At 40.5% G+C, this 18,050-nt stretch overlaps 1 protein-coding gene across 1 annotated transcript; it reads left to right on the top strand.

Moving 5' to 3' along the window:
• The first annotated feature begins 3,195 nt into the window (after positions 1-3,195).
• Positions 3,196-12,477, top strand: LOC113068688 (fibronectin type III domain-containing protein 7-like). Its single transcript, XM_026241512.1, has 14 exons — positions 3,196-3,318; positions 3,596-3,602; positions 3,731-3,994; positions 4,310-4,570; positions 6,024-6,281; positions 6,737-6,988; positions 9,007-9,261; positions 9,563-9,820; positions 9,925-10,188; positions 10,571-10,825; positions 11,203-11,463; positions 11,790-11,819; positions 11,933-11,985; positions 12,448-12,477. Exons 1-13 carry the CDS (start codon positions 3,262-3,264, stop codon positions 11,953-11,955), a joined length of 2,445 nt encoding a protein of 814 aa, XP_026097297.1. The 5' UTR covers positions 3,196-3,261; the 3' UTR covers positions 11,956-11,985; positions 12,448-12,477.
• Positions 12,478-18,050: the final 5,573 nt, after the last annotated feature.

Here is an 18,050-nt window from a genome sequence, read left to right as displayed (position 1 = left end):
CAGACACTGAATGTTTTTATATTGTACAGGTCACACTGGCGCTACATACACATTAATGTTCTGTAAGGGCACAATGTTGCTACAGACACATTAATGTTCTGTACAGAGCACACTGGGGCTACAGACACTGAATGTTTTAACATTGTACAGAAAACACTGGTGCTACAGAAACTGAATGTTTTTACTGTCAAGGCGCCGGCCTGATCTGGGTTTGTTTATGTTGTGTCCTGGGGCCTGTTCTTCGTACGTCACTTATTACATCCAAGATCAAATGACACATCCAAGATGATATCATCATGCTAATCATGATCCGGCCAGTTGGGTTCTTCGAACACACCTGTTGTGTATGATTAGTATCGCTGGATTGAGTTATCTGAGATAATGATGCGTTCATGTGTTGTCTTAAAAGGGGATATGTATCAATACTCGAAACCATGATCAGCAGTGCAGCGATTGGCTGGTGGCAAGACGGCAATGTAATGACGTCATATAATTTAAAATGACACCCGACGAAAAACTTGACAAATTTCTGGAATTTTATAAGGAAACAGCCAAGCGAACAAAACTACATAAATGTTATAATAGATACATGAAAAAGATAATAGATACATGTTTTTATTTTATTAGAATTTTTTTCATGATTCCCAATTATTTAGATTTGCTATTTATAATAGTTGTGCAGTCTTTACATTTTTATTTCAATGTAGAAATTATCTATTCATTTCAATTTATATTTGGAAAGATTTGTTACATGACAGCATTAATGAAAGTTTCTTAAGGGTCATTATCATGTTATCTGCATCTCCTGCGCTCCATCAAGCCACTCTTATAATAGCTTAATAAAATTATTAAGTAATTTTATGACAAATAAATATTTCAGTGAGTAAAACTGGCTGTGTCTATAGTAGGCTGTTAAGGACTACACAGCATTTTTATATTATTTTTAAATTATTTTTTTAATGATTATTATTTAAAGTTATTGTCCCTGGATCAGTACGATACTCTTATAATAAAGTAGCGGTTATAGCAGACACATTTTGAGTATCAGTTCTGATTGAAAAGAAGCGATCTAATCCTGTTTATATGAAATAAGCTGCTCCCGAGCAGGTTTAAGCTTACGGACCTGTTGCTATGACAGCAGCTCCGGGATGAGAGATCAGTATTGAAATATGTACTAGTATCTAATGAATAAGTACTAGTATTTAATCAATAAGTACTAGTATCTAATAAATAAATACTAATATCTAATAAATAATTACAAGTATATAATTGTAAAGAGGCTGAAGAGATGTGCGGATCTTTGTTCAATCTTTTATTGGGCAGAGGCGTGATCATAACAGGCATGGGTCAAACAATGGCAAACAGGTACTTAGAGGGAAAAACACAAGAATAATCCTAGGGCAAGCGATGTCCTAGGGTCTTCGATGAGAGAACAATATCCAAAAGGGGTAGACAAGAGGGGTAATCCAGTAACTAGAGCAAATGTGTCAAAACACGAGAAGGAGGGCAAGGCAATGAAAATACTTGACTATAAAAACAATAAACTGACACAAGACTATGAAAACTATAAACTGAAACAAGAGTATGAAAACCAGAAACTAAGACAGCACTATGAAAACAAGAACCTAAGACAAGACTATGAATACAAACATGGAATGGCTTTGTATCGCAGCTATCCCAAGGAGAGGGATATATGCAGAACAATACTCGCCAGTGTGTGAGGGGAAGTCCAATGCTTATAAAGTGTGTCTGATGATTGTGCTGTGTGTGTGTGATTGGTCTCAGGTGCATGGTGTGATTGTTATTAGGTGAATGTGATTGGTAAAATGGAGCATGGGAAATGTAGTCCAGGGTGTACTGTGTAGTGTGAGAGTCTGTGTTGTGGTGAACAAACGGAATTTCAATGGCTGGATCATGACAATAATCAATAAGTACTTGAACCTAATAAATAAATAAATAGATTAAATGTTAAGGAGGCTTGCCATATATGCACAGATTTATAAGCTTCAACCACAGTTTGTGTTTAAACAGTCTATTTGAATAGATTTTGTAAATCATATTTAAAAAATAATTTGTATTATATTTGGCTTTGTGAATTCACTGTTTTGATAATGGACCTGTTCTAATTATTTATTTATTTTTCCTAGGAGTGAGTTTATTTTTTTAAGGCAATTTCTGTATAGGTGCATATGTTAAAATGTTTAATATCTTAAAGGATTACAAAAAACAAACAAAGAATCAAACAAACAAAAATAAAAAAACAACTATTGAACATTCCATCATCAATGCTCTGGAGTCATGATAAAGTTGATTAAAGGGGTCATTCTTCAATTGGAATGACATAGGAAAGGAATTAGTTATTTTTAATAACAATGTGTTTTTAAAATTGAAATGTTCAGTAAAATTCATGCTTAAAGGCATGGATGTTTTTTTACTGACTATATTAGTGATCCTATTTTCACCAAGAGAGGCAGTAACACCACAGATAAATCCAGATTTTTCTAAAATTGCCTATTATGGTAGTTTTAAGATCAAAGGACAGTTTGGAAATAATATGTTAAATCTGCAAGTTATCAGCATAACACCAATAAACTGTGACACATGATCAAAATTATTACATAATTTAGCAACATTTTTGAAAATTAAGAATAATTATACCATGCACTCCTCAGAACAGCCATCACCTGCAATGACCTTTACACACAAAAAGTAAACATAAAAAGCAACAGCATATATGTCTGAATTCAGAATTATTTAATATAATTATACATACAAAATAAATGTTTAATCCTTAAATTAACAAAATAGATATTGTGGTGAGACATCTCCTTTTAATTTTTCTTAAAGAAAAGATTGCAGGGACAACATACCCGTGTAATATTTTAGAATTAATGTTTTTTAGCTAAAACAACTATTGCTAAAACTAACTATAGACTAACTAACTAATAGAATAACTAAAACTCAATACACAAATGTGTATAAACTGCATTATTTACATTAGACTGCGCAGGCTATACAGCATCCCCCCATCTTATGTTACACCTTTTTAATGCATGTGTAATCTTAACTTCGGATTGGCCAGATCATTCTCATCCCCAACTCTCACTGGCCAGCTCTTCCGAGGAGGCAGGGTTAGGTTAAAGTATCTGAGATGCCTTTAAGAAAAAGTTCATATAGTCAGCCAAAACACAAGAAACAGAAGAGATTGCAGAGTTTAGATTAAAAAAAAAGAAGAAGTCAGGATTCAAACAGAGAAAACAGATGGCAGGCCATGGAGGAATCAAGGGGCTGGTGCTTTTGCTTGGAATAGTCTCACAGGTAGAGTTATGTCACATTTTATTGATTCACTTTTCATTTACCTTTATTTAGAAATTGAGTACTCCATAACATGTGTCATTGAATGATGTGACATCAAAGAAAATGGTACTACTTTAAAATAAAATGTAAAAAAATTATGATTCTGTCATGTATTCATACTTTTTTTTTTTTTTTTACAAATGCTATGCAGTTATAAAAAACACTTAGAATAAAAAAGTGCAAATTATACTAATGTTTACAATCTAATAAAAGTATTTATGAATGCTTTCATTTACAGGCATCAGGTACTGCTCATCTGGATCAAATTCACAGTATCTGTTTAATTTCAAATTCATACTCATAAATATGCTGTTCTTGGTTGTGATTTGTGTTAAAATTAACCGACCAAACGTTTTTTTTTTTGTCTTTTCAGGCAGCACAATGACCGTGAGCGTTTTTACGGTGACATCAAAGAGCACAGTATTGCGCTGGAGCAAATATGAAGGAGCATTGTCCTACAGAGTAACAGCTTCTCTCCGAAACTCTCAAGTCCCCATTGTCTTTGCCAGCTTTGGACAAAACACTATTATGGGCTCCATCAATTCTCTAAATCCCAACACTGCGTACACCTTTCGTGTCGAGGCCCTGGACAGCCAAATGAACATGCTGACAGATGCTGCTGTGGATGGATCTACTGGTGCGTACTGAAATCTGTACATGGCTTGCTAAAGAGTGATAGGATCTAGGAAGTGTCTTCAGAATTGAAAGAAATGTCCATGACATTTTTATTCCAGGAAATTACAGTTTTTAAATTCTGTGATAATTCTAGGTTATCAAAATAGAATTCCTGAACTTTTTAATCCTCTTTCAGGCTTAGCGTCTTGTTTGTTGAATTGACCTTGAAGCAGTTAAACTTTTTTTATATATATAAATTATGCTCCAAGTGTTAACTGCAGTAAACGGATGATGCTTGAAATGAATGGAACTGTAAAATGTCTTATCTTATGTTCAGCTCCTGATGTGCCCACCATTGTGATGGCATCCTCTAAAGAAAGCCAGAGCATCACTGTGGAATTCCCTATGGTCTCCGGTGCCACTTCCTACATCCTGCGTGCTGAGACAGATGACGGATCATTCTTCTCAGAGATCCCAGTACCTGGCTCTCCGGGCACTATCACAAACCTCCAACCATACACAGACTACACTCTTAGTGTCATGTCCGTCAACAGCGCAGGCAGAAGCCAGCCTTCCTACCCCGTGGGGGCTAAGACAGGTATATTCTTCTAGTCTCTCTCCACCCTTTTTGACCTAGAGACCAAAGAAATTATCCATTCATGAAGGGACAGATTTGGCTATTCTCTAACCTTCACCCAGTACTGTAAACTTATCCTCTCATTGAGAAAGATCAGGATAAGCTACATGGCTGATCTCATGGGCTTGATGTTTACCAGCATGCATAGCTTGTGTTCACATTTTCAGTGAAATAGGTTTCTCACGCATGTGTCCCTAAGTAACAATATACCGGGTTAGCTCTGTAGGCAAAATATGAGAAGTTGAACTATGACAAAAGGGCTGTCCTCCTCAAAGGACATGGCACAGAAAATGTATTCTGTGCCTTCACCTCAGGGCCTTCAGCGGTTTTGTGTCATTGTTCAGGTAGCACGTTTTCCACCTGAGACGGTCACCAAGGAAATAATAAGGGAAGGGAACTTGATTCTCAGAATAGCCTCGATATGATATTGTATCACAAATATCCAAAGATTTACGTCATGCACATGATCCAAAACATAACAATGGGGTGTTTTCTTTAAACAACTTAAGCAATCTGAGAACTGTTCCAATTATGAAACAGCCGGAAGTGGTAAGAGTAGAACCAAGGCCTAGGGTTTAGTGAAAAGAATCCAGTTGCCAAACGCAACTGTCAATGAAAGACAGCAGTAAAGAACAGGACAGACAGGGGAAGGGTAGGACAGAACAAGAAATTGACCTGCCGGAAGAGGAAAAGGAACAGAGGGACTGAAGATGATGAAATAGACCAGTAGGGACCTAAAGGGAATGAAAGGGAATGATAGAGGACATAAAGGACATGGCAAAACAGGAAAGGACTGGGAATGGAGGGGAACAGAAAGTAATGGAAGAAAATTGAAATAAATTCATGGGAGAGGGATGAAAATGATATGCAAAGACAGGACAGGAAATTAAGTGATGGGAAGTGAAGAAACTAAAAGGAAAGGAAAGGAAAGGCACTGTCCTCATTATGTAAAGCCATTTGACACCTGTTAACTGTCCCTCATAGCCATATCACTAAATAAATCTAGGATTTTAAGTCTCAGTTGAAAACTAATATTTTTACATTAGCTTTCGCAGAGGAAAGACCATCGTAGAGCCCTTTTGTAGAGGAACAACCCAAATGTGTAATGACCTGATAAAGGATGTTTGTCATCTGTTGGTTTGTTCATAATGTGGTTTATTCTTACTAATTATGTTAGATTTTATAGTTTTTTTAATCTTTGTATATGTTTTCTGTTAAATCGCGAAGCACTTTGGGTGACAAAATTGCGTAAAAATGTGCTATACAAATAAAATAAAGTTGAAAGTTGAAGTTGAAAGGATCAGAATTAGATCACTTTGCTTGGTATTCAACCTTCAGAAAAAAATCTTCATTACCTTTGGTCACAACACAGATGAGCTCTCACTATTAGTTTTTCTCTTCTGTTGGACCCCAGTCCTTTCTGCTCCCCAGTTCAACACCAGCTCTCCCAGCAACAGCAGCATCCTGGTGAAGTGGGAACCAGTGAATCACGCTGTCCTCTACAGTCTCAGCATCATCAAGGAAGGCTCGTTCAGCCAAAGTGCCCTCAACACCACAGAAACTCAGGTTTACTTTCCAGACCTGGAGGCAGGAACCGAATACTGTGTTAAAGGAAATGCATGGAGTCCTGAGAACATTCCCGGAGATGAATTCACAGTTTGCCAGATCACACGTAAGACAATAGAGATGGAAAGAGAGAGTTTATTTAATACTTAAGTAGACTGAAACTGCTGCACTTGATATACATTTAAACTTTTACGTATTTGTTATACCTGTAATTAACATTTAAGGAAAAGAAAGGGGTCAATAAAAGAACAGCCAACAAGGCATGCACACCAAGTACAGCATGTTAGGCAGAGCTGTCCAATTCTGCTCCTTGGAGTTTGGACAAGTTGCAGAGTTTAGCTTTAATCTGTTTTAACACACCTGAATGAAAGTTTCCAGTAGAGGCCCCAAGGCCTTGATGACCTGGCTTCGGTGTGTTTCATTATGCTTGAAGCTACGCTCTGCAGGACAGTGGCCCTGCAGCAGCAGGAACGGAAACCCCATAAGTTAGGAAATATTCAATGCTAAAAATCTGCGAATGCTGACATATTAAACATTGTGTGTGTGTGTGTGTCTCCACAGGTTCTCCCACTCCTCAGTCCATTGAGCTGGTGGTAACAAGAAACCCTGATGCTGGTATTGTGGTGTCGTGGGGCCCAACTAAGGGTGCGGAGCAGTATGTCGCCACAAGCTCGACCGGACAGAACTGCTCCTCATCTAGTAACTCCTGCATCCTGATTCCTCTGAGCTGTGGAGAGACAAACTCTGTCAAAGTGATCGCCATCAACCAAGCTGGAAACAGCGTTCCCTCTTACCCAGTACAGATCATTTCATGTGAGTAAACGATTCACACATAAAATAGGTTGCCATTAAAAGGTCATGTCACAGATAACACAATGTTCTTGCTCAGTTGGACGTTGATGTCAAGGGTGTCCAATTCTTTTCCTGGAGGGCCAATTTCTTGTAGAGTTTAACTTTAACACAACTTCCTGGAAGTTTATAATGATCCTAAAGACCTTGATTAGCTGGTTTAGCGGGACTAAACACACATTTACTATGTAGACCAAGGCAGTCCAATCCTGCTCCTGGAGACTCAACGTCCTGAGTTAAGCTCCAACACACTTGATTTGAGTTTTCAATCAACTGAATTAGCTGGTTCAGATGAGTTTAATTAGGTTTGCAGCTCAGATCTGCAGGATAATGGCCCTCCAGGAACAGGTTTGGACACTTTTGATGTAGACATACCAAAAGAGCCTGTCCTCCAACAAAAAACGACCATATAGGTCGTTTGTGCAAGCACCTTATTATGACCTATATTTACATTTTAAAGTTCGGGCATAAAAATAATGACAGTATCGCGTTGCGTCTGTCATCAAGAAATGACGTATAACGTCATTACCAATCAAAACGCACGTTTATTTAAATGCAATGTGTGGACTTTTTACAACCGATCTCCCAGTAATTCGTACATATTTTACTAGGTTGCTTATTCGTTCGAATGACCACACCTAACCCCACCCCTAAACCTAACCCTCACAGAAATCATGCTAAATTATGATTTATTGAGCATATACATTTTCGTACATGTCCGTTCCCTGGGATCGAACCCATGATAGCAAGATTACATATCAAGGTATAACGCAATAATCTACCAACTGAGCTACACGAAATGCAAATCAGAGTGCAAATAAAAGAGTACAAGACATTAATATGCAAACAACCTTTTGCTGATAGGGGCTCAATTGTAGTATACGCTCTGATGGGTCGTATTTCAGGGATTTGGACAAACAACCTATACAAGCGTATTGGATGGAGGACGGGTTGTACCAAAATGTTAACAACACAAAGCTCCCTCAGTCCACTGAAAACAGGATATTCAACAACTTTCACAGTTATACGACAACAATTACTACTTTGACCGACCATTATTATGGTACATATCAACAGTGCCAGTCCTGGAATTCTGGGGTCCTAAGCAAAACTTTGTGATGGGGAAAACAAAAAACAGTGCAGCAGGAGAATGCATATTATTACAGTTTCGGCCTATCGTTAATGCGCATCTCGTCAGTAAAGCCGGTTCTCTAATCAGCGGTTAATTCCATCAGGTGCGTGATTTCACATAGAGCAGCTGTTACTACACAGAGCCGTTGTTAACTGAGAAGATGGGCCAATAAACGCTGAAAATTAACGTGATTTTGCGCATCTTCTCTATTAATAACGGCTCTGTGTAGTAACAGCTGCTCTATGAGAAATCACGCACCTGATGGATTTAACTGCTGATTAGAAAACCGGTTTTACTGACGAGATGCGCATAACGATCGGCCGATCTTGATCGGAGCACCCCTAATTACAGTCATTTTACATGATTTGACTGATTTGGACATTACTGTAGTACTGTAGAACGGGAGACAGCACAGCGCTTTAAAGGAAAGTAATGGAATGTGGCATTGTGTTTTCATAAACACTGAAGCCAAAATCAAAAACCAAACTAAAATTCTATTAGTTGCAGAGCCCTGCTCATTAAATGCTCTTTGGGAGCAAGAGGTGGTTCGGGGCTCTATGCACCTTGTGTACTTTACATACTGTATAGGGAGGGCAGGCACTGCATATCAAAGATGCCTAATCGATATTCAACAACTTTGCAAAGGTTATTACTCAATTCACATGCATTCACAAGAGGTTAGACATGCATACACAATGTTATTTAAAAACAGATCTACCCATAGGTCTGAAGAGCTATATTGCAAGTTTTCTGAAGAATCGATAGTTTTGTGTGAACAGCTTCGCAGCTATTTTCCCTGCGAATCTTGCCTTCTGCAGTCTCCCTTATTGCTTAATATGTTGTTTGTCAGTTCCTTGTCCCCCGCAGCCCATCTGGGTGGAGGAATTGGTGCCCGGCAACTGTTCTGTGAAGTGGAGCGCTGTCCCTCATGCAGAATACTACACCACATTTATTAAAAGTGACAGTGGCATAGAGGGGATGTGCAACTCAACTGAGCTATACTGTCAGTTTCACTGCCTGTGCGGATACTCTTACATCATGAATGTGTTTGCACACAACCACGCTGGACCCAGTCCCCCAGGACCTCTGCTCAACCACACCACCTGTGAGTTTTAAAGATGCCGTAACATTATTTGGAGTTTTGTGTTTTTTGGTCCATGTATGTTAGCTCTGAGGTTTAAGCTAATCTATATGCAACATGTACAATGTACAGTACCTTTCTTACAAGAAACCAGGCATAAATATTGATTCATGTTGCACTCACAATCTTATTTGCCCAATTCTCTCTGGAACGACCTCCTCCCTAGTGCCAGTAGCTGCTTTTCCTGACCATTTTTGTTAATTAAAAAATGCTTTTACGTAAAAAAAACAAACAAGCTTTTTTTATCTCAACCTGTTATCCCTAGTGCCTTGCTGTCCAGCGCTCACAACGGTTTCTGCAGCTTCTTGGGAGACACTGATAATGGAGTGGTCTCCTGTGCGTGGTGCAGATCTCTATGAGACGCGTGCTGTGGATGCAAATGAAGTGATTCTGTGTAATGACACAGCGCCCAGGTGTGCCCTCTCTGACCTCAATTGCAACAGCTGGTACAGTGTAGTCGTCATACCATGCAATGACATAAGTGGCTGCAACCTCACCTGTAGTCCACAAACGCATGAAACAGGTATAATCATACACAATGTGGAACATACATCCAACATACATATCTTGTGTATGTGTCACATGCATACTGTACACGCACTTGCTCATTTTCTTTCTTCCGAATAGCTCCGTGCATGCCTGAGATCACCAGTGTGAGCCAGACTAACATGTCTAGTTCTAGTGTGCTGGTTAGCTGGACTTCTGATAACACAGCTGCCAACTACACCGTCAGTGTGATTGGCTTAGTAGGCGACACACACGTCTGTCACTCAAACGGCTCTTCCTGTTTGGTGTCCAACCTGCCCTGTGGCTCCGTCTATGAAGTCAGTACCATCGCATCAACTTCAGCTGGAGAGAGCATGCCCAGTTTCACCATGCCCCTGGAAACAGGTAAGGATTTCCTGGTGATTCAAACCAGTCAGGAAGCCATGTAGGTCAAAAAGAAAAGATAAAGACAACCCACATAGGCAGCTAAAATACATTCAAGATGATTGAAAATAGACTATAAACTAAAAAAAGAAAAGGTTATTTAACCCAGTATTTGTACAGTATGTCCTATATGTTTAAGCTCATGGTGGCATTATCTTAGCAACATGCTAACAGAAAACTACTGCAATCAAATGTGAGGCAAGTCTCTTTTGTACTTCCTGGTCCCTTGTGAGCTTCCATTTCAATTAGAATGCTGTCTTGGATTTTGAAACACAACCTGTACATCTTTTTAGTTTTAAAGTTTACAATATTACTTTTTGTATGATTTATTTATTTTTTTCAGCACCTTGCTGTCCAGACAATCTCACGGTGAGTCATGTGACCCAGGCTATGACAAATGTGACATGGTCGCCTGCTAATGGCGCCCAGACCTACATCACCTCTCTGTCTTCACCACGCGGCCATGCGCAGTGTCACACTATGGAAACAGAATGTGTGATGGGATGCATCACCTGTGGCACTAACTATACAGTCTCACTGGAAGCCATCAGTAGCACCGGACACAAGGCGGAGTGCACCTATCACGGATTCTCCGCCAGTACGTCCTCACATACATAGCATCTTCTCAAAAGTGAAGATATGTTTTGTTTGTTTCATTAGACAAATAATAATAATAAAAAAATTGCACTGCTTCCATAATTTTAAAAGTAACCCTAGTTGCTATTGGTAATTTCAAACTTTCCTTCCATAATTATGAGATTGTTGCATTTAGGTGCTTTCTTGACATATATATATTGGTAGCCAACTGCCAAATAGATATGTAGGTGTTGTTGAACTGTAGTTAATGCAGCATTTATAAAATCAGTAAATAATGTCAGCTAACGTGTATGAAGGTTTCAGTTGTAATTTCATCTGTTTAGTCTAATCACAACATGTAAGTGTGGAGTTTCATCAAACGTTGTCGTCTCTTTCAAGGTCAGTGCTGTCCCTCAGGCATCCGTCTCTATAGAGGAAGCAATAACACACTGATTGTGCGCTGGAGGTCCAACAGTGCCATCACCAAATACACAGCCGAAGTCACCGGAAGCGGCCAGACTCACACGTGCAGCCCAGAGCCCGGCATCTACACATGCACTGTGTCTGAGATCGTGTGCGGTCAGGTGTACTCGGTGGTCGTCGCCCCACTGAACCCAGACGGAACCAAAGTCCAATACTGTACAAGCAGGATCTATTCAGGTAATGAAGATCACTACAGAAGTCTAAAAATGACTGAGATAAAATATCAAACCAAATGGGATCTCCAAGCAAATCAAATGTTCACACAGGTGTCCAAGCAGATATGAACAAGAACCTTTTAACTGTTGTTTTATCATCCTAAACTCAACAAATAATTTTGTGAAATTATTGTTCATTTTTCTTTTAAACAAATGCCACTTCCTTTGCTAATTTATATAAAGCATTGTCATTCAAACTATTTGTAAGTGCTGCCTAGGCCCAAATACTTTTTGGGCCACTATAGTTCATAATATCTGTTGAAATATGCGTTATGTTCTGTCTTTCAGTCACATGTGTGGGCAGCAGTCTTGGACTGGGTAAGAATAAGGCAAAAATAAAGCAAACATGTCCATATATTGAAGAATAATGCTCTGTTACTTGAAATTAAAATATTTGACACTTTTTAATTGAAGCCTTTCTTTACTCTCAGTGCTCTATCAAGGAAAAAGATAATGATGGAATGGATGTCCATCAAACAGTGAGGTATGGCCAGTACAAACACATGTGTCTTCATTACTAGGCCTGTGCGATATTGAATAACAATGTAATATGCAATAACTCGTCAAATAATGCAATATTCAGTGTGCGATAAGATAAAAGTTTAAAGTGCCACATACTCAGATGACACAGTTTTACTCAGCTGTTACTGAGCCAGTTCTCTGCACTTCTGTAACTATCTCGTGTCATAGTTGTATGTTTATGTATATCTATGGGCTGGGATTGCTTGCTTGATTTTAATATAAAAAGGGTGTATTTTGGAAAATTCTTGTCTGTACAGTACAGGGTACAACTTAAAACTTTTAACTGTGTCGCCATTCTGAATTTGCAAGAAGAATAGGATACACAAAGATAACCCATGACCATACTAATGAAACAATTACTGTCATTTATATAATCAGTTCTAGTATTTTAAATAACTCTGACTTATTGTTTTCTCTTGTACAGCTTCTGGTAATATTGGACAACTGGACCCTTCAAAAAAATACAAAATAAAAATCCCCAAACCAGGAAAGAAAATGAATGCTTCACAACTAAATCATTTACAGTCTGCACTGGCTACAAAAATCATTTGAATATAATTACGCAAATAATGTAATTACTCATGATTCAACACTGTCCAATCACTTATTTTTATATATTTAAATTGCTTTAAAGATGTAATGTAATTTATGTCAATCATGTTATATGATTAATTTGAAGTTTTCTTAAAATATGTGATGAATACACAATCCATCCAATTCTACAAACAATTAATTGATATTATTATGATTCATTTCAGGGATCCCTAATGTTATCTCAGGGACTTTCCCTGAAGAAAATTCATGATCCTGTCTGTCACATTATTCAATAAACTCTTTTTTATTAACATTTTGTTCTAAGCAACATTCAAACATCTCAATTTGAAAAAAAAAAAAAAAAGTGGCTATGTCTATGCATCAGTTTCCAGGAATAATTTTAACAAACATAAAGTGAAACTAATGGTAATTTCCCTGTTTTGTTATGTTTTCGTTTTTTTTTTTTTTTTAAAGAAAGATGAACCTGAGCAGTAACTGAATTTGAACTCGCCCAAAGGATGTTGTGCCTCTGAGGGAAATCTACATCCAACTGTTAATTGAACTTCCCTTGGATGTTTGTCAAATGTATGATTTGTTGGGATGTGAATGAACATCTAGAGTTTGATAGTAAAATTAATTCTCTGCATTAATTATGTGTGTCAGTTTCTGTTTCAAATCAGTGTACTTCCCCATTTCTAAAGAGAAGTCACATGGCCACAACTGTTATAATAATTGCTGTTTATTATGTTCATCGTCTGTTTGATTACATTTAATTTAATTTTCCTTACATTTCTGCCATATATACATTTAGTGACAGTCACCACTAATAAGCTACTACAAAATAAATTGTAGAAACATATATTTAACAGGTGCTTTGCAAGGATTTGTATCATGAAAAGCGCTATACAAATAAACTTGAATTAAACAAAATTTAAAGGGGGGGTGAAATGCTATTTCATGCATACTGAGTTTTTAACACTGTTAAAGAGTTGGATTCCCATGCTAAACATGGACAAAGTTTCAAAAATGAATTTGTACATTTGAAGGAGTATTTTTGTTCCAAAAATACTCCTTCCGGTTTGCCACAAGTTTCTGAAAGTTTTTTTCAAGTATAGGTCTGTGTGACGTTAGATGGAGCGGAATTTCCTTATATGGGTCCTAAGGGCACTTCTGCCGGAAGAGCGCGCGCTCCCGTATAGCAGAGCACTGAGAGCACAACAGACTTCACTGATCAGAGTGAGAGCGTCGCGAAAAGTCATTCAGGGACCAGTGGACGGAGTTTATTTTTAAAGAGAATCGACGGAGTTGTGCAAGTGTTTTTGTTTGTTCCCTGCATTTCGAAGATGCTTGTTTTACAAACAAGGCCCAGTTTGACGTCGGATTTGCATATCGTTTATTTCTTAAGGATAATGCAGTCCCAACGAAAAAGGGTCACGATCGTGTGTTGGAACCGCAGGCGGTGAGTAAAACTGCTTCAAATATCTCTGTGTTGTTAACTTAGCTGTCGGCACGTAAGCACATCAAGTAAACCTTGTACACCTTTAAAAAAAAAAAAAAGACGACATAAAGTGGAACTTAGTCATTTTCCAAAACCGCTAAGTGGAGGCCAGCGAGTAGTGCTGTGCAGGTAAACCTCCCCGATCTCAAGAGATGCACTAGCAACAGACAGCTGTAGCCATTTAGCCTCCTTGTTAGAGGAGACCCGGGTTCGGAGCGAGTGAAAGGAACGTCAGAAAGGACCCGGGAGAGAGGGGTTACATAAGCAAATATATGCAGTTTCAATACATACCACATAGAGATGCTGTTGTAGTCGTTGCTGCTGCTCTTGTTCAATTTCAGGCTCGGGATCTGATTCTGGATCATAAATAAATGGCTGAATCTGACTGTTAGCCATGGTTTGTTTTGGATGATGTTTTTTTTTCCCTCACGGTAATATCACAACTTCCAAATGCTCTCAACGCAAAAGCCTACTCGCGCTCGTGATTCTTTAGCTCCGCCCACACGTCACGCCTCCAGCGGCTCGTGTTTTTCCGGAAAAAATCAGCACAGACTATTTTTCTCTTATAAATATAATAAAACTAAAGACTTTTTGGAGATATGAAGGAGTTGATGCAGTACTACTCTATAGGTACTCAAGATTAACAGGAGATTGAGTGAAAATGAGCATTTCACCAGGGGCGTTTACTCCTAGAAGGCAAGGCGTCTCCTCATATTATTGGATGAGATAAAATACTGTATAGTACAATAAAACAAAAAACAATTCCAATATTGTAAAATATAACACACACACACACACACACACACAAAAGTAAAACCACTCGTTTTTCTAAAGAAACATTGTCCAACAGCAACACCTGCAGGTAAAGTTACAGCGTTCCTTCAATGATTCTGTTTTTGAACAAATCAAATGAACCAATGATTCAACGATCCATTCAGCTGGACTCATGTTTCGTTTCTTATTGAATCAGCCATTCTGAATGAATCATTTGGCTTTCTGTATTTATCAGTGGGACAATATTCATACAATACTATAACCTATTATTGTCAGGGTTTTGGCAAGGGAGGAACTCAAGTGCAGACAGGAACCGGGTTACACACAGGATTTATTAATACAAAAGGGGAAAACAAAACCCACGAGGGGGAAAACGAGGACTAGGGCAGATACAAAAATAACTAAACAGGACTGATTAGACAAGATAAACAGACTCAAAACTAGAGAACACTAACTACAAATAAACACTCACGGCTATACAGGACACAATATCTCAAAGGGGTTACCAGGGTATAATCACAGGTGAGGAACAATCACAATGAACCGACGCAAGACAGAGCACACTAGGAGATCTAAATAGGGGGACAATTAAGACACGACAGGTGGCACAGATAGCAATCACGACACGACTAGGTTAACAAGGGGGGCGGGGCAAGGGAACGAGACAACACAAGCACATGGCCCAAAGACAAGGCCATGTGCTTGTACACAAAACATGGGTTTGTCATGATCCTGCCTCAAGACTAGGGAAAAATCAAGGACACGAGGGCAGAATCATGACAGAACCCCTCCCTTAAGGAGCGGCTTCCAGACGCTCCTCAAGGGAACATCAAACACGGGACATGACAGACTGGGACACAGACACAAACCAACAAGACATGACAAATAATAACAACGGCAAACATGAATACACAATGGCAGGGTTGGGGTGACAAATCAAAAAAAACAAACAGGGAAGGGGAGGGGGCGGGACCACAAAGTTCATGGGGGACAGACCAGGGCGGGTGGAGCAGGAGTCTTAGGAGGGCGGGCCGAAGGCTGACGACGAGGGGTCCGGGCAGGTCTGGGTGGTGAGGGGTGGGAAGGGGTCTCGGGACAACTGACAGAGGACATGACAGGAGGGGTCACAGGACGAGGGACGACAACAGCTGGACGAGGGACGACAACAGCTGGACGAGGGACGACTATATCAACGGGACACGGGGCTACATCAACGGGACACATGACAACATCAGCTGGGCACGGGGAGACAACATCTACTGGGCTCGGGGGGACAACAGGACACGGGGAGACAACAGCTGGACACTCGGGACTTCTGGGGACAGGGTCTGGGGACAAGACAGGACTGACGGGGACTTCTAGGATCCGGACAAGACTAGACAAATAATCTGAGAAGGCTTTAGCGGCTAGGATAATTGGCATCTCCTTACGAGATGAGACAGACTGTACTAGAGTCTTTGCTGCAGAGTCGGCCACGGCACTCTCCTCCGCTCTCACGACTGCAGACAGCTCTCTTCTTTGCCGGCTCGGGCACGCCAGCGCTCACCGCTGCTGGCTTGGGCACGCTCACCGCTGCTGGCTCGGGCACGCCAGCGCTCTCCGCTGCTGGCTCGGGCACGCTCACCGCTGCTGGCTCGGGCACGCCAGCGCTCACCGCTGCTGGCACGGGCACGCCAGCTCTCTCCGCTGCTGGCACGGGCACGCCAGCGCTCTCCGCTGCTGGCACGGGCACGCCAGCGCTCTCCGCTGCTGGCACGGGCACGCCAGCGCTCTCCGCTGCTGGCACGGGCACGCTCACCGCTGCTGGCACGGGCACGCTCACCGCTGCTGGCTCGGGCACGCTCACCGCTGCTGGCTCGGGCACGCTCACCGCTGCTGGCTCGGGCACGCTCACCGCTGCAGGAGGCGACAGAGTCGCAGGACCGGGAGACCCCTTCTTCCTCCTCTTCCTTCTAGGCCGCGGTGCAGAGGTCACCGCTGGGACAGAGACGGGTTGGGGAAGTTCGGTCTCGGGCAGGGCAGACTCTGACGCCGACGATTCCGAGGCTGACTCCCACGAAAACCGTCTTCCTCGCTTGTTGGGGAGACTGAAGGAAGTGGGGGGTGCCTCAGGATTCTGGGAGGAACTTGCCTGGTCCCCCAGGGTTGCCACGGCCAGGACACGACCCTCTGGAATCGTTGGCAGGTGGGTAGGTGGAGGGGACCTCTGTGGCTCTTCCTCTCGACCGCTTATATCACAACTTCCAAATGCTCTCAACGCAAAAGCCTACTCGCGCTCGTGATTCTTTAGCTCCGCCCACACGTCACGCCTCCAGCGGCTCGTGTTTTTCCGGAAAAAATCAGCACAGACTATTTTTCTCTTATAAATATAATAAAACTAAAGACTTTTTGGAGATATGAAGGAGTTGATGCAGTACTACTCTATAGGTACTCAAGATTAACAGGAGATTGAGTGAAAATGAGCATTTCACCAGGGGCGTTTACTCCTAGAAGGCAAGGCGTCTCCTCATATTATTGGATGAGATAAAATACTGTATAGTACAATAAAACAAAAAACAATTCCAATATTGTAAAATATAACACACACACACACACACACACACACACAAAAGTAAAACCACTCGTTTTTCTAAAGAAACATTGTCCAACAGCAACACCTGCAGGTAAAGTTACAGCGTTCCTTCAATGATTCTGTTTTTGAACAAATCAAATGAACCAATGATTCAACGATCCATTCAGCTGGACTCATGTTTCGTTTCTTATTGAATCAGCCATTCTGAATGAATCATTTGACTTTCTGTATTTATCAGTGGGACAATATTCATACAATACTATAACCTATTATTGTCAGGGTTTTGGCAAGGGAGGAACTCAAGTGCAGACAGGAACCGGGTTACACACAGGATTTATTAATACAAAAGGGGAAAACAAAACCCACGAGGGGGAAAACGAGGACTAGGGCAGATACAAAAATAACTAAACAGGACTGATTAGACAAGATAAACAGACTCAAAACTAGAGAACACTAACTACAAATAAACACTCACGGCTATACAGGACACAATATCTCAAAGGGGTTACCAGGGTATAATCACAGGTGAGGAACAATCACAATGAACCGACGCAAGACAGAGCACACTAGGAGATCTAAATAGGGGGACAATTAAGACACGACAGGTGGCACAGATAGCAATCACGACACGACTAGGTTAACAAGGGGG

The sequence above is a fragment of the Carassius auratus genome, linkage group LG48F (assembly GCF_003368295.1).
Source record: "Carassius auratus strain Wakin linkage group LG48F, ASM336829v1, whole genome shotgun sequence".
Lineage (NCBI taxonomy): Eukaryota > Metazoa > Chordata > Actinopteri > Cypriniformes > Cyprinidae > Carassius > Carassius auratus.
This window is presented reverse-complemented; position numbering and strand designations above follow the sequence as displayed.